Source organism: Rhinolophus hipposideros (assembly GCF_964194185.1).
Source record: "Rhinolophus hipposideros genome assembly, chromosome: 26".
Lineage (NCBI taxonomy): Eukaryota > Metazoa > Chordata > Mammalia > Chiroptera > Rhinolophidae > Rhinolophus > Rhinolophus hipposideros.
In genome coordinates this window covers 12,248,574-12,266,135 of record NC_138072.1, presented here as the reverse complement: position 1 = coordinate 12,266,135, position 17,562 = coordinate 12,248,574, and the positions used below count along the sequence as shown (strand labels likewise).

General features: G+C 41.1%; 1 protein-coding gene across 1 annotated transcript; it reads right to left on the bottom strand.

Moving 5' to 3' along the window:
- Positions 1-11,761: 11,761 nt before the first annotated feature.
- FAM177B (family with sequence similarity 177 member B) lies at positions 11,762-14,825 on the bottom strand (the record flags this gene model as incomplete). Its single annotated transcript, XM_081039188.1, has 4 exons — positions 11,762-12,148; positions 12,666-12,763; positions 14,295-14,361; positions 14,655-14,825. The coding sequence occupies 4 exons, from the start codon at positions 14,823-14,825 to the stop codon at positions 11,918-11,920; spliced, it is 567 nt and encodes a 188-aa protein (XP_080895314.1). The 3' UTR covers positions 11,762-11,917.
- Between the last annotated feature and the right edge of the window lie 2,737 nt (positions 14,826-17,562).

Here is a 17,562-nt window from a genome sequence, read left to right as displayed (position 1 = left end):
GATCGTTCACCAGTGAAAGCTCCTAGCACTGTGCCATTCTGCCTGCACATAGTAGGCACTTAAGAAAAGCTAATGTATCAGTCAGTGTCTCCAAGGATAGCAGTTCCTGCTTGACACTCAGGACACAAATCCTGAGCGTTGGCTTTCCCTTTAAGTGGTGTTTCTTAGTCTCTCAATTGTCGTTGTTATGTACCACCTTTAGCGGCAGGTTTGTTCTAGTTCTTTTTCTCTTTACACAATCAAGGATCATAGAATGAAGATTTAACATACATATTTTTAAAAATCTGGCGGTTAATAAACCAAGAGACAGAGTCTTTACTTTGCTTTTCAAGAGGATGGGAAGACAGTTACGAGATCCGTAAATTGTCAAAACGACATCAAAGACTTGTGCCAATCTCTGCCCTGTCCAGACACCTCGCCTGCCTGGGGTGACAAATTGGATCTCTGTGCATTTTAGTAACTTAGCCTGGCCAGAGTCCAGATTGCTTAGTCCTCTCTGCCAGCTCTCCTTAGGTTCCCAAGGTCTCTCTCTCTCTTCCCTACTCCACCTTTCCCCTCACACTGAGGCCCCCAAGGGAAAGAAACAACACTGTGGCCTGAGACCCCATTCCATCTTGCTGTTACCAACCTCAATTCCCAGGGAGTGGAAACTCTTACTGCTGGTCCCCACCTTTGTATGGATAAGATTCTGATCTCCACTGGGCGTTATCACTGTCGCTATGCAACACTCCCAGAGCTCGGCTGGTCTGGCGAGCCAGGTGAAAAACCTGTGGAACTAAATCATTTTTATGTGCTGCATTATTTTGATATGTTTCCCTCATCACTGTTCCTTATTATTTCTCTCTTAAATGGCTCATCATAAATACAAACATTATATCACAAAAAGCAAAACTAACTTAAAGCCATATAAGACTATTTTAAAACTGTGCAATTTAGGTCACACTCTCCCTAACCATCAGTGATTGGCCAGGTGAGAGCTGACCCCGCGCTCACCTGAACGCACTGATCACCTGCACAGGCAATTATGCTTAAAGGTGCTCGAACAACAAAGATGCAACTTCTCAGCCATCTGAGAAGTGGCTAAGTGGTACCATGTATCATTATTTATGTAATTAAAAACCGAGACTGTCAGAGCTGAAAGGGACCTTAGTCCAAAGGCTGCACGTGGGCAGCTACTGGGGACAAACCCAGCCCACAGAAGTGTTTTGCTTGGCGGTCAGTATGTTACTAAAAAATGGAAAGCGCATGAACCCAACCATGTTCAATTGTCCCTAGCTTGCCACGTTGTTGTGACACTGGCTTAATTTATACATTTATGGTACAAACTTGGACCCTGTAGACATTGGAACTCACTATTTCTGATAGTCCTGGAATTGAGACCCAGGACTCAATTCCAGGACTCACCCACGTGCACAGTCTTGAGCCCATGGGTCCCCCTCCTGACCCATGGGACGAATTCATTCCACTTGTACATCTGTCACTAAGCATTCTCCAAAGGGGTAATATTGGCCCCAAGGGAGCAAACGCTGTTCAGGGGTGAGGGCAGGAATCTTGCTCATTTTATGTATAAAGCTCAGATATACATACAGGGCATCAATATATATCAAACATATCTGTGGTGTTAAAATTTCATGGTGGAAGTGATTAGGAAAAAAAATGTCTGAAAACGTTCCTTTGAGGAGCAATAATGTCAAAAGGTTGAGAAAGCCTGAGTCACACATTCACCAGATGTTAACGAAATGTTTTCCTTTGTGCAAGCACAGCAGATACAGCATCGCATAAAGTAAAACTAGTCCCTGTTCTCAGGTGAGAAACACTCAGGTGAGAACTCACATTTCTCAGTTTGCATCTGAGATCTGCCGCTCACTGGCTCTGTGACACTGGGCAAGTGGTCTAACTTTTATTTGCCTTGGTTTTTGTCATAGGCAACATGGTTGCTGGGTATAATAGTACTTTCACATAGATCTGAGTGAGGATTAAACGTGCCGATGTAATCAGTGCCTGCCTGGCACATGACAAATAATCAATGAACAGTAGCGACTAAGTAACCAATGAAGGTATAATTTCAAAATCTTGCAACTGTGCCAGTTATCCGTTTATTGTCTCTCAGTTATATATTTACCCTTCCTTGTCCCCACTTGAAAATGGATCTGAGCCCTTTAAATTTACCTTTGCCAGCTGGCAGTAACCTCTGCCAGTAGAGGAAGCAAAAGAGACACTGCAGAAGAAGGGTTCTCTCTCTCTCTCTTTCTGTTTTCCTGGTTCCAATATGATCTCTCAACAGGATCCTGCCCTCTGAGCAGCTCTTGCAGCACTTGCTCCTGCAGCACACCCATGGTTTCCCCAGCACCCCACTCTGCCAGCACAGGTAGTTTCTCAGCTGCAAGCTTCCGGTGTGCACCCAGCCTCACCCAGCAGACAACAGCTTCCGCTGGCACGCCTGCCCCCAGGTGGTTTTGGAGCAGAATGCTTCCATTGAGACACCTCTCCATGAAGAGCTCTCCTCAGCACCCTAGAGGGCAGTTCTCCAGCAAATTCCAAAGGGTTGGTTTCCAGCAAGTTCCACTGGCATGCCATCACAGCGATTTCTCTGCCACTCAGCGAGTAAGGTCTGGATCTGAGCTGTGAGGTGTGGGGCTCTCCTTGGAGGCCCTATATCAGACCCAGGGCAGCTCGTGGCTGCTCCTTATAGCGGCTCCTCTTACGTTCTTTAGCGCTCTCTTTACTTCTTACCAGCCAGTCTCATGTTATCGTTAATCATTCCTTTTATTAAACACACCTTCTTCAAATCACCATGTGGGTTCTCTCTCCTGATTGGATCCAACATGATACAGGGGCCATGAGACCAAAGAGTGGAGCACCAACGCTTTAGAACACTAGTTTCACAGAATGTTAATAGCTGTTACCCTGTGGTCACATAAGTTTGGGACACTCAGTTAAACAAAATGAAATACGATTCTTTACTGTAGGGCATCTCTGGAGCTAAAATGACACAATACACCTCCAAGAGGCGGTTGTGATGTGCAGCATTTCCCAATCTTACCAAGATAGGATGATGGTGGTACTGGTGTGTGTGTTAATGGAGCATTTTATGGAACTGGTATTCTAAGGATCACACTATAGGAAATGCTACAGGAGTTAGTAACTGTATCTGTAATTTTGGAATCACTTATTCTGCTGTTTCTTGGCAGTAGCTTACCTTTCCTTAAATTCACTTTATCCTTTGATACACTACCATATTATTCACCCTCTCATGTATGGCTCCCCAGTTAAAGATTTGCATCTCTGTTTCTGCTGTGGCCATGGAAGGTCCCCTCACCCCACCCCTGTCATTGTGGAACACGTTTCCAGATGTTCACCACGGGAATCCATCTATGGCCAGTGAAACGGTGTGTAATATTTCTGGAGGTTGAGTCCTAGGCAAAGACACTTTTTAAGTGGACTGGGAAGTGTGGTCTTGGAGTCTCATTAACCACTGGACATGGCTTGCTCCATTGGGTTTTATAGGTAGATTAGTGTGTTGTTTTTTTCCTTTAGAGTAATATGGACCATCTCAAGTTTCTCCCTGCAAAAATAGCAACTCAGAGCCACATTTTTTCCAGCTCTTTTGGAAACTCAGAAAGACTGTGTATGAAAAAAAGCTGCCAACTTCACATGGTAAAGTCAGCTCACCAAATGCTACTACTAGCTAACTTCCGAGTGGTTATATCTTCAAAAACATGTGACATATGGGGATAAAAATAGCTACTGATAATAAAGAACTGACATAGTAGGACAAGCAGAGCCATGGGAAACTGTCAAAATGTTCATTCAATCTTTAGATGAAGTAGAAAACAGTCCCCATCTACTTTTCACCTCCAACCTTAACCTGGTCCTTCCTTTGAATTAAATTCATTTATGCACCTGCTATTTGCATAGGTCCTGCGCTGGGGGTTACAGATGCTACAAGCTTGAACAGAGCAGGACAGCTTTCCAGAGACCCCTTGGGAGGGAAAGGGGCAGAGAGCAGACAGAGACATAGACCTAGATATGTAACGGCTTTGTATTTGCATTTAAAAGTTACAGAGGAAAAGGGAGGAGAGGTGACAAGGGCAGAGGACAGGAAAAGGAGAAACGAAAAGCAAGACGAGGGAATTGAGTGAGGAATTTACTTCCACTTAGAAGTCAGAGAATAAAAATAAGCCACCAAAAACCTAGAGCCAGGCTAATCACCTCTCAACCAGTTCTCCTCTTTTCATTTCCACCCTTAAGCACGGCCTTGCACGTGGAATTACAGTTCCTGAGCTGAAAGAGACACCACAAAATCACCCTCCACCTCCATTCACTTGCAGACTATACATTGAAAGTAAATTGCAGACATCAATATACGTCCTTCTAAATATTTCAACATGCAGATCATTCACTGGAGTCAGTATTTGTTTTTTATTCCATCTGGAGTAAAATCTGTATTAAATGAAATGCATAAATTGTAGCTATGCCTTGTGTGACCCAGTGCATACACCTGCTGTCTACCCTGCTGTCAATCAAGGTACAGAACATGACCATGATCCCCGGAAGTTCCTTCACACGCCCTTCCCCATCCATCCCCTCTTCTACTTCCCAGAGGCAACCACCATTCTGATTATTCCCACCATAGATTAGTTTTGCCCATTCCAGATCTTTACAATCATGGAATCACATAGCATGTACTCTTTTAATGCTTCTTTCACTCATTATATTTTTGAGATTTATTTTTGTTGTTGCATGTGTCAGTAGTTTATTCCTTTTACTGCTGGGTGATATTCTGTTTTAGGAATACACCGGTTTATTTTTCTATTTTTCTATTGTTGTAACATCGTGTATTCTTAAGTAATCACTGGTATCAGCCTGTATCTGTGAGAGACTTCACTACCCTGTGCTGGGATCTGTTCTGTAAATATACCGCACACCATTCCCTTCCACTAGGATTTTAAGTCTTAGAATTGATGGGGAATGAAATGTGAACACAAACCCTAGAGACAGTTAAAAGGATAAAGGAGATAGAATACTTTCAAAAGTCCTTTGAAGTGGTTTGATTTTTAAAAATACTTCTCTCCCCTGTGCATTCGAGTCTGATGATTCTATCATGGCTGTCACCACATTTTACTGTAATTAACTTTTTAGGTATTTGCCTCTCCAATCCACTGGAAGCTCTGATGGCAGAGACTGTCCGTTCGGTATCCCCAGCACACAGCACAGAACCTGACACATTGTACGTAGTTACTACATGTTTCGTGAATGAATGAGTGAATGAAAAAAAGCATTCACTGAATGACTTCCTTAGCCAAGTTTCAGCCTCGATGCTTTTCTACATCATTTAGGTAATATTTTCTTATATCGGCTATAGAATAGCTGTGAACTATTTCAAATGTTTCAGTCATGTGTGCTTTTATTTCTAATTAGACTAAAAACTCAAGGCCTATGGCAGGGATATGTCTTGCGTATCCTTCAACAGACAGGTGGGATGGAAAACTGAAAACAGAGCTGGTGTCACCCACATGCTGCTTGCATGCAAGTCTCTCTTTGGAATGACAGAGCTGCAGGTCACAGAAGGTGCCGAAATCACAGCCTCCCACCTCCTGCTTCTCTAAAAAGACCAGGAGCATCCAGAGGGCAGGATCCAGAGGGCAGGGAGTATCTTTTGTATTTTTGTGTCTCCAGGACTCAGTACCCTGCCTGGCCGTAGTTGTCACTTAATAAATATTCAATAGAAAGAAAGAAGGGAGGGAGGAAGGGGGGGTGAAAGGAAGCAGGGAACTGCAGCTTGGAAGTGTAAAATGATTTAGCCAAAACTTACACCAGAACCCAGTTCTCCTCTCCCATGCCCTGTTTCCACTAGATTGCTCACATTTTTACATTACTAATATTGTCCAGAAAGCCATCCATTTTCCTGTAACTGATGGCAATTGAATGATGAAAGCAGTTGCTTTGCTTTATTGCAGCTGTTGCTTCCCTGTACCTGAAATGCCAGTGCTCCAGCTGTCTTGATGGAGAGGCCTAGTTCGCAAGAAAACAAGAAAAATACTTTGCTGCCTTAATTCTAGTGGGACTTTAATTTAATTAGCATCTGATTTACACAATGCACTTCTGACAGCTGTGTTTGTGGAGTATCATGGAAGCAAGAAATTACCATCCATTGAAACCAGCATCAAAGCTGATTTATCTTTCTGCTGCATCTCTCCAGCCTGCAGCTTTGGGGACTTCTCCGTGTTTATTGCACACTTCATGGAGGTTACAGTAAATAACACTCCAGTAAGTGCACGAGGATCTGTGGAGTGTTTAGTGCAGGCTTGTTCCACAGCCTTAATAGGATGACTCTGAAAATGAGGCTTTGGAGGTTTGATCAAAGGGCAGGTGTTTTTTTTAATGGGTTTTAAGGAACATTAAGGATCTCAAATGAAAGGGTCTTAGCACCTGGGCCAAAGGAACAATCACAGCAGTGGCATTTGGGGCCTGCACTCTGCTCATCACTGCTCAGGAAGGATGTGGGGTACCTGTGATGGACTGCTCCCTCGCCTCGAGCCTCTCCTTAAGCACCTGAGCTGTACTGGGGGAACAAAGGGGTTGGTTGTGAGATCTTATCCATGTTTATATTCCCCAGGGCCTGGAACAGAATAAATAGTTGTTGAATGGGCCAACAAATGAATGGAATCAGGTACAACTGAACTGGCGGCCGAGCTTTTACGCCTAGTCCAGTCACTCACTATTACCCCTGTTCAATCAATCTATTATCTGAAGAATGAGTAGCATGAGTTTAAAAATCACTGTAATACTGACAGGGGCACATTAAATAAGGGAGGTTCTAACCAAGTACACAGAAGGGGCACATCTAAATAAAGAGCTAAGGAAGTTTCAAAGAACAGGTGGGTTGAAAGCTGGGTCTTGAACGGTACAAATGTTTTATTGGCGATAAATGTTTTAATAACAAGAGATAAGTAGGAATCCCAAAGAGAGAGAATTATATTAACAGAGATTTAAAAAAAAAACATGAAATAAGATGTTTTTAAGGAGCAGGGAGCTTGGCTCATAAGAGATAAGAAAGGTAGAATAAGTTAGGGTTAACCCATGAATGACCTTGAAGAATTTCAAATTTAATGCTGTAACACTGTGGGACTTTTGAAGATTTTTGAGAAGGGGAATTACCTGATTAGATGTATGGTTTGAAGGAAAACCTCTGGCATCAAGGTCAAGAATAGACAAGCAGAGAAAGGGAGCCTTTTCACGCCCTTACTACTTAGATTTTCAGTGTTTCCACCAGCAAAACAATAATCAAGAAGAAGGCCCACCAGGAAAGGCTGGAAGCAGGGTTACTGACATGGAAATGAGTGGCAGAGATAACACAAAGGGTGAACTGTCAGGATTTAGCAATGGGTAGATTGGCAGTGGAGAGTCAAGATTTCCCCTACAGTGCTGAGGTTTCCAGCGTGGCTGACAACAAGAATGGTGACACCATTAAAAAGAGAGAAAAGTCTACAGAAGATGCTGATAAAAATAAAAAATGTTTCCCACTGTAGCATGTCATTCACATACCTGACACATGCCTGTTTTCTTGGTACCATTCCAGCTTGGTAGAATAAGAATACTAGAATTAAAAGACACTTGACAGGTTATCTGGTTTAGTGTTTCTCAAAGAAAGTTCCTCAAACTGCTACTTATTGAAATGCTCCATGCACAAGTGATTTTATAAGCAAATACGTTGGGAAATATTGTGTATATTATATCTGTCTTTTGGAGCTTAACAATGCACATTAGCATATTAAACACCTTGAAAAGTCCTGCAGCAAAGAAACTTTCTTCATTTTACTTAACCGAACTCCTCTAAAAAATTAAATTTCTCAGACCTTTTTAAAATAGAAAAGCTAATAACATTTGGAAGAACATACATTGGGAAAAGTTAATTTATTCCAAACTCCTCATTTCGTAGATTAGAAAACCAAGCCCAGAGATATTAAATGACTTTTGCAAAATCATCACTTTCTAGTGGCAGTGAGGACTAGAATTTAGTTTTCACAACTCCTTATCTAGTACTCTTCCTTCTTCTCCAGGTTTCTAATTCATATAAATGTGATTTGTGTATCTTTCCTAAAATAAGATCAGCCAGAGGGTTTAAGAATCCATTAGGCTGACACAGTAAGTCCCCACTTAACGTCGTCCTTGATTGGTCCTCAGAAACTGCAATATTTGAAGCAAAATGATGCAAAAGGAAACCAATGTTACCCTGGGCTCATTGATAGGAACAAGAGTTAAGTTCCTATGGCCTATGTCTGGTCACAAAAACATCACAAAACTTCTAAATAAAACCCAAAACACTTCTTGAATGTTTTGAATACTAACTATACATTTCCTTTAAACTCCAAGATATGGGCCCTTCTCAGATTCCAAGCATTCACTTTCAGCCTCCGTTGGAAACTGTCGGGCCTGTCTTTCATCTACTCATTGTCCCACAGCCAGCTGAATGGAGGATTTTTAGTTCTCATCTATGCTGTTCTACCATGTTTCCCCGAAACATGGACAGTTGGACAATCTATCTGGACAATCAGTTCTAATGTGTCTTTTGGAGCAAAAATTAATATAAGACCCAGTCTTATTTTACTATAAGACCAGGTATAATATAATATAGTATAGTATAATATAACATAGTATAGTATAACATAACAACATAACATAACATAATACTGGGCCAACTGGCCAGCATAACATTTAGCTAAATATGGTAGTGGTAACTTCCTCAATGTATGTTGGGTACCAGCTGTATCAGTCAGGATTCTCCAGAGAAACCAAAGCATCAAAGAGATTTATTTCAAGGGATTGGCTTATGCCTTTGTGGGGGTTGGCAACCCCAAATTCTGTAGGCCAGGCCAGCAGCCTGGAATCTCAGGCAGGATTTGATGCTCTAGTCTTGAGGTGGAATTTCTTCCTTTCTTGGAAAACTGTTTTTTTCTCTAAGGCCTTTCAACTGATTGGAGGAGGTCCACATTATCAAGTGTAGTCTCCTTTACTTAAAGTCAACTGATCGTAGTAGATGTTAACCACATCCACAAAATCCCTTCACTGCAACACCTAGGTAAATGTTTGAGTAAATAACTGGGTACTCGATCTTAGCTAAGTTGACACATAAAACTAACCATCATATTAGCCAAGGAGAAAAAATTGATATTTCAATCAACTGCTTAAAATCAGCATTAATAAACTCTATGTTTCCAGAGCTACCTTTCTTATAATTTGATGATGAGGAAGTAGGTTCTCCCACCATCAACACATTCTTGGGCGCCATCTTGCTCTTGGGGGCCATCTTGCTCTGTCAGTGAAACTAATTTTTTCCCAACACAACTAAAGACATCATGAAATACTTATCTTGGGACTACAGAAATTCACTCGATTCTGAACTTGTTTCTATCCCTGATTTATACAACTGGTCAACCTGAAAGTAGCCATGAAGATGACAAAGTAAATGTGCCAGGGAAGTAATGTCCACTACCTTCTGAGTGATTTTCTGGGAACCCTTCATCTTCTTTTTCTCAGTGTAAATACTGCCCACCTAAATTAAATTCAGATTGATAAAACCAGGTCACTGTCACCTTGTCCCTAACATAAACGAGACCATACAAGAAAGATTTTTCCCGAAAGAAATTTCACCATTTTCTCCCTCTTTTGCCAGAAAATCTGACTACTGTGTTTCCTAGCTCTTGGCAAGCCTGCATAAGGTCCCTGAGAATAAAAAATGGGTAAAGGTGTGGTTAGTTTTGCTGTAGGTATAATTATATCTTGTGGTTGGAGGTGTTGCAATTTGGCAGAGGATAGAAACTTTTACAGGAATAATTGAAGGGCATCCTCACCAACAAGGCTACAAAGATGAAAGGACCCAAACAATTCTTGGCAGGTTGCTCATTCAGGGAAAGACATTCAAATGATTTTTAAATGGAGATAAAGAGTGGGTACCTGTGTGCATTTGCCAAAGAGCTTCTCTGATCACTTCAGACTTCCTGAATTTCCACTCTAAAGATTAAGGTTTAGGTGACTTCATCATTAGAAAGAAAAATAATAAAATTAACTTTAATTTACCTACAGTTCACACAATGAAGTGTGATGACAACCTAAAAACATCGAGAATCAGAAATTCATACAAATTTAGTTTATTGATTCAAAAGACTTTTTGCTACATAATTTCATTGGGGATATTTTGGGCTTGGCAAGAACGCAGGGCTTAATACTGCTAGAAGGGGAAGTTAGTTACCCCTTTCCCAACATATCATTGGGTCATAGAAACTTCCACACATTGTTTAACATCCATAAGTTTACAAAAGGCAGAGATGCCTCCTGAGATGAAAAGAACTAGGACTGCAACTCCTTCTCCAAGTTCAAAGATACAAAAATGAAGTAGGATGGACTAGGGTGACACTGACCAAGGCTAGGTGACATGAAAGGACAATAAGGTCCAAGAGGAAACCCACTAAAAAAGAGGGGGAGTCTGGACTGGTGACAAGAACTATACCATTTTCTCAATTGTTGATGGCGAGTGTTGGTTCTGGTCATGGCTAATGGTAGAATCCCTTCCTACAGGATCAATTTGATATTATCATCATGCTTTGGGGAAAATGGCTACGGATATGTGAGTAAAAGAGTTCTATCACTAAAGAATTGTATTTTATTATTTTTTTAAAGGGATGTTCATGAGTAGTATTACAGAGAAGTGTTTCCCTGGTACATTGTTTCCCTGGTACACCCATCTAGGTGAATAAGCAAGTGGAAAACAGGGGAATTGACAGCGGTGCCAAAGGAAATGGACACACTGAATTTACAGGAGATAGTTGCCTGTTTGGGCCCCAACAAAACACAGTAAGGCAGGCGGCACAGTTGATACAGCTCAATGAGTTCAGTCTTGCCGGAAGGTGTAAGACAAAATTCTGGCTCTCTGAGAGCATGGTAATTTTGGGATGAGTCCTTGAGTCCTTATGAGTCTTTAGGAATAAAAAAATATATTAGTTATCCATTGCTTTGTAAAAAATTACCCCAATATTTAGCAGCTGAACAGAAACATTACCTCACAATTTCTGTGCGTCTGGAATCCAGCAGTGGCTTCCCTGGGAGGTTCTGGCTGGTGCCTGTCCTGAGGTGGTAGGCAGCTGCTGTTGGCTGGAGCTGCAGTCACATGCAAGCTGGAGGAAGGTCATCTAGTACAAACACTCTGTCAGTGTCCAAACTCACCTGCACAAAGGCTCCAATTAAGCCTGAACTCGGAAGCCTTTGATTGGCAGGAGCAGAGCTTCCAGGAATGAGAGGCAACTGGGAGCCCTGGTTCCAGGGGAGGCCGGGGTCCCCCGCAGCAGCAAGACCAACTAATGAATTCCTGTCGCCACGTTTGCTGCTCCAGGATCAGATTGCATTTCGAGTGGGCCCCTCCAAAGAGGTGGGTATGCAGGTGGTTAGACCCCGCTATGGCATCAGAGGCCTGGAGGGCCCGCATCCCACGGCCTGCTGACAGGGCGGGTGTACTGCCCATGCGTGCGCGGTGCAGTTCAGAGTTGCCGGATCCGGAACAATTCAAGGGTCCTGAGTGGCCTCATCACCGGTGCGGGCTCTAGGGGGACCCACACTCTCTGAATAACTCCAAGGTGTAACCTAACCAATGGCGCCTATTGCCCCGAAGGCATTTCTGGGGGGAACTCGAAAGTCTTGCCAGGGTGGAACGAGATAGGTCTGGCCGGGGTTCCTCCAGCAAGAGACAACTGGGTTGAGTTGAGTTGAGTTAAGGGCTTATAAATAAAAGTTTATATTGAGACAGGATCCACAATTATTCTCCTTACTGATTGCAATTCCTGGATGTTGGAGAATGTATCACAAGAAGATGAAGATCAGAACTGACTCAGAAATGCTACCTGTGGTGCTGTTGCCATGGCAATCAATGGTCCAAGAACAGAGATCCAGGGGAATTACAACCCTGATTCCCATTAGGAGCTGGAATCCACCACCTGGCCCTCCCTGAATTAGGTGCTCCCTGAGAAACTCCCTCTGTGTTGTCCTGCCATCTGGTTCCATACTCTGGGCCCCCAGCTTCCAGGTGACACTTTTCATTAGGAACCTTAGATGGCTGGGCCTTTGATTCATTCCCTTTGCTTTCCTTGTCACTTTCCTGTTATGGAGAGAAATAAGGAAAACTTGAACTGTAAGCCAAATACCTCAGAACTCCCCCTTTTGTAAAGACATCCTTGTGAGAAGCTTCTCCTGTAAGCAATCTCAGGCTTTACACTCATTTAACTCCGACGACTCCTCGCATGACATTCTAACTGCACAGAAGTGAGGCAAATACAAAAAAGTGTCATGGGAGTAAGGGGCAATAGAAAAATAAGTCAGTCTAACCATGGGAGCTCCGTAAAATTGTAGTACAGTAAATCCTCACTTAAGATCATCGATAGTTCTGCGACTTTAAGCAAACTGATGTATAAAGAAATCAATTTTACCAGCGGCTAACTGATAGAAACAAGAGGTGAGTCACTACTGCTTTTCATCAATGTTATAATGAAATGTTATTCCAGGATCTGCTGTACATGAGTACCAGGTGGGAAAAAACTCTTTCATGTGGCCCCAAGCAGGAGCCACCAACGTTCCCATTCCAGGGCTCTTGGTGTCCCCTTCAGGATGTCACATACCTTATTTTGTGTTCTATAGTACTCGTTTAACACATACTGATACTTGGGTTGATCAAGACCGAAGAAGACAGCAAATCTTCCACCCAGGAATTCACATGCTAAAAGAAAGAACAAGCACTAGGGTAAAATGAATTCACAGTGAGTCAGTTGAGAGGTCAAGAGTTTTGCCTTGCCTGCAATTGGTCTGTAAACCCTACTTAGCTTATCGTCGAGGTAAGTTTGGTATTCATGTAGGTCTCCAAAGTAACTTCCAAATCACTAACCCTCTACCCTTATGTAAAATTACTTATTCCTTTAAGACTCATAGTATCTGACTAGATCACCCCTATCATTACTATGTACTGTAATTTAAAGACCCACCCTGGTCACGGTCATGGTCTCCACGCTGGCCTAGACAGACATACTTTCATAGCGCTCTTGACGAGTCTCCTCCATATGCCAGCATCCTGAGTATCTCAGTCTATAAACCCTGTGCTCCTCCTACCCTGGCAATGGTGACAACACATTATCATTATAGGCATGTTTTCTGGCCCATATTATCCATTGAATACGGAGTCCCTTGAAAGCAAAGACTGTCATTTTTCTTTGTGTCCCAGAATGCAGCATAGCACCGAGTATACTGGTGCTCAATAAATGCTTATTTAGTGAATGAATGAAGATCACTTCCGAAGACCTGTATTCTGTATAATAATTTCTCAGATTTTTGAAGTTATTTTCCTCCCTTTCATATGCACAAGCATATGCAAGTTAGAAGGAAATGAGTATAGATGTTGCCAATCGTGTTTTAAAGAAAATTGGTGAAAAGGAAGCAAAATAAGATTTAGTATTTCATCTGTTATAAATAGCCATTTAGGCCACGCATCATGCCTCTTGGAGGGGTCAATAAAGTTGTTCTTTACAATAGCGTGATTATGGCAAGGGAACTTGGAACTCTGTCACAGAACACTACCGTGTTTCCCCGAAAATAAGACCTAGCAGGATCATCAGCTATAATGCGTCTTTTGAAGCAAAAATTAATATAAGACTTGGTCTTATTTTAATATAAGACCGTGTCTTTATGATATAACATAACATAACATAACACCAGGTATAACATAATGTAATGTAATGTAATGTAATATAATATAATATAATATAATATAATATAATATAATACCGGGTCTTATATGCGTTTTTGCTCCAAAAGACGCATTAGAGCTGATGGTCTGGCTAGGTCTTATTTTCGGGGAAACACAGTAGTTAAAATAAAGTTGGAAGTTTCTTTAGGTGAAGAATCAATTCAGGGAGAACTGACTATTGCTTTTAAATATTTGAAACTGCGCTACGGAAGAGGAATGTAGACTGGTTTTGTGTGGCCTTAAGACAACTAGGATCAATGAGAAGAACTGTAAAAGAAGACAAAATATAAGATAGAATTTATTAACAAGAGTTGGTAAAAGATGGAAGGGGTCTGCCTGAAGATGTGAGGGTCTAGGCTCTTGGGAATGTTCCAGCATAGATCTAGAAGAGACCAGATCATCACTTGTTCAGAATGCCATGGAGTGGATTAAACCATTGGAAGTCCCCTCTAACTCAGAGGGTCTGTAAGTCTATATGTAGGACAGAAAAAATAACCTTAGTGGTACTTACTAGAAAATGAGGAACTTGCTATTCGTCCTGCCCAATACCATAGGTAGGGCCCCCATGAAAGTTTTGACTGAAAAAAAAAAAAGAGAAATCAAGTTTGAGCCACGAATAACAGGTATGGTGACTACAGAGTCTTTCATGTTGACATTTCAAAATGCTTTGGAATATGTTCCATTTTCTCTCTCATAAATGAGAAAACTAAGATTATCAAAATTATGAGTTGACTATACATGGATCTAGAAAGCAAACCAAGGAGACCCAGGAGTCCCCTTAAAACTGTATTTTCTACAAACCTTGTCTGGCTTAATCTCTCATCCACTCAGCCCTCATGTTACTAATATTGACATGACATTCTAAGCTTACAGGGTCAAGTGTTGAATTTGTTTTCTGTTCTTTGCCTTCCTCCTCTTCCTCCTTGGTGCTGTATTCTTCCATGATGTCTCCATCAACAAAATGGATAATTCTTTTGGGAGTAGTCCTTTTCGGAGGTCCACTTTTCTCTAGTTCTAACTGCTGGAAACTGTCTTTTTCCATAAGGAACAAAAAAAACTAGTAAATTAAAAACAGGACACCTTAGAGCAAGCTGCACAGGGCAGTGTTTATATAGCTGAGAGGTGTTATTTTCAAGAGCGTTCAGATGTAATCACAGCTGTGATCTCATCAATTCTTCAAATCCAAGAGAGGCCTGTTCATTTCTGTACCAAAACGGGAAAGAGTCATTTAGTAGTGGAACTTGAGTCTTAAAAAAAAAATTTCAACACGGTTCTCTTACCCCTTATTATTTAAAACCCACAACTGCTGGTAGGAAGTGGCCATCGCCCTGCAGAAGTTGCTCAACCATTTCAGTAAGTATTGAGAGGCAATGTATACAGTGGTTAACAGTACAGGTTTTGCCCAGATGGGAGAAAGTATTTGCCAAGTATACATCCAGTACAGAATTTATTTTCAGAATATATAAAGAATTATTGCAATTCAATAGGTGAAACACAAACAATTCAATTAAAGTACGGGTAAAGGATTTGAATAGCCATTTTACTAAAGATTTACAGATGCCATATAAATTCAGGAGAAGATGTTCAATGTGCTAGTCATTAGAGAATGCCAACTGAAACCCAATGGGGTAACATAACATCATCACTAGAAGGCTAACATTAAAAAGACAAACAATATGAGGGGTTGAGTAAGTGAAGCAACTGGAACTCTCGTATATTATTACTAGGAATGCAAACTGGTATGACCACTCCGGGAAACAATTGGGCAGTTTCTGAAGAGTCAAACATATCCTTACCATATAATCTTGTAATTCCATGCCTAGATATTTATTTACCCAAGAGAAATTAAAACATATCCATCTAACAGCTTTATTTGTAATAGCCCTGACTTGGAAACAGTCCAAATGTCTATCAATTGGAAAATAAACAAAATGTGGCTATTCAATGACATACTGCTCAGCAATGAAAAGTAACAGACAATTAATATTTGCAACACTAGGAAGAAATCTCAAAAGCATCATGCTAAGTAAAAGAAGCCAGACACCGTATATTATAAAATACCATTTATGTGAAGTTTTTTAAAAAGAGAAAATTATAGTAGCAGAAAACAGATCAGTGTTTGCTCGGGGTGAGACGATGGTGGGGGAAGAGATTAATTCCAAAGGGACAAAAGGGGAACTTTCAGGCATGATGCAAATGTTCTAATAGATAACATGATTGTAGTGGTGGTACTCAATTGTATACATTTGTCAAAATGAATTCTAGATTTAATGTTGATTTTATTGTCTTTAAATTAAATCTCAATAAAGTTGACAAGCTTGGAGCCAGACTGCCTAGGTTCAAAATCCTATTACTTATTATCCCTGTGTCTTGGTTTCCTCATCTATAAAATAAGAATGATATAGTTTGACTATTTGTGTGAATGTGGTAGCAACCTTATAAAATTGAGGAGTGAAGACATATAAACACACATAAACACTATTCTTAGCAAATCGTGTTCCATGAAAGCTAGTTATCGTTAACTACCTACCACTTACTCAATAATATATATGGATCGAGACTATTCTCATGTGGTAAGCACACTATTGTCTTAATGAATATTTAATATAGTTTAAGATTATATCAGCAAATATGGCAGACTGAGTTGATGTGGAAAAATTCCACTTCTTCCAAATACACGGACATGCTGGATAAAATTAAGCAAAACATTAAATCAAGCTGCACTAAGGGAGTGGGGGGAAGAGAGAGAGAGAGAGAGAGAAAGAGAGAGAGAGAGAGAGAGAGAGAGAGAGAGAGAGAGAGAGAGAGAGAGAGAAGGAAGGAAGGAAGGAAGGAATTGAAGACCGACAATATGCTAGGCATAATACTATTGCAAAAGTAAATATTGTCAGTGCCATGAGAAATAAAACATTCTACAACAATCAAAAGCGAATAAAACACATTCAAAAAGCAACTCACCTACAAAAATCCCTCTGCTTTGTCTTTCATTGCTTTAATTGGTTATGTTTGGTTTTTAAAGGAGTATGAAGTTTGGTGCTAGAAGTTGTTGGGTAGATGATAAATTACTAAAAAGCTGGGCTGAGGCCATACAGGATCTCCGATTGATATGCTGACGTGGAAGTGTGCTCTTGCGTGTCACTTATAGGGTGGAACATGTTTGAGTTGTGGGAAGGTGAGTTGTATTTGCACATTCACCATTAACTAGATCTAGTGGTGTTTAAATTTTTCTTCATGTTAGAATCATCTGGTCCTTTTAATTCCAAGGCGAGGCTCCATCTCAGATGACATAAATCACAATCTCTAGGGGTGGGACATGGGCATTGGTTATTTTGGAAGCTGCCCAAGTAATGCCAATGTGCAGGCAAGTTTGGGGACCAGTGGCCTCAGGAGAGTGGGAAAGGATGTAACTTCTAAATTGAAACAGAGACTTGTGATTCAGTGATTTATTTTTTTTCAAGGTTTTTTGCTTTCTGCTTTCTGAGCCCCTCTCCCTGCCTTGCCCCAAGCTAAAAGGCTTAAATATTAAAAGATTAAGGCCTAACAGTGTCAGCATAGTCAATCTACGCCTCTCAAAACCATCACCCAACTCATACATTTCCAAACCAAATGAAGTACCCCATCCCAACACCTGGCTCCCCTATCATCTTACAGACTAAGGGACCTGTTGGCTTTCTGAAATACCAGTTTCTTTTCTTGATAATAATGTTGTGCATTAAACAGACATATACATCTTTTAATTCAGAGGGGCTCCAAGGGTGGGGGGGGGAGAGAGAGCGAGA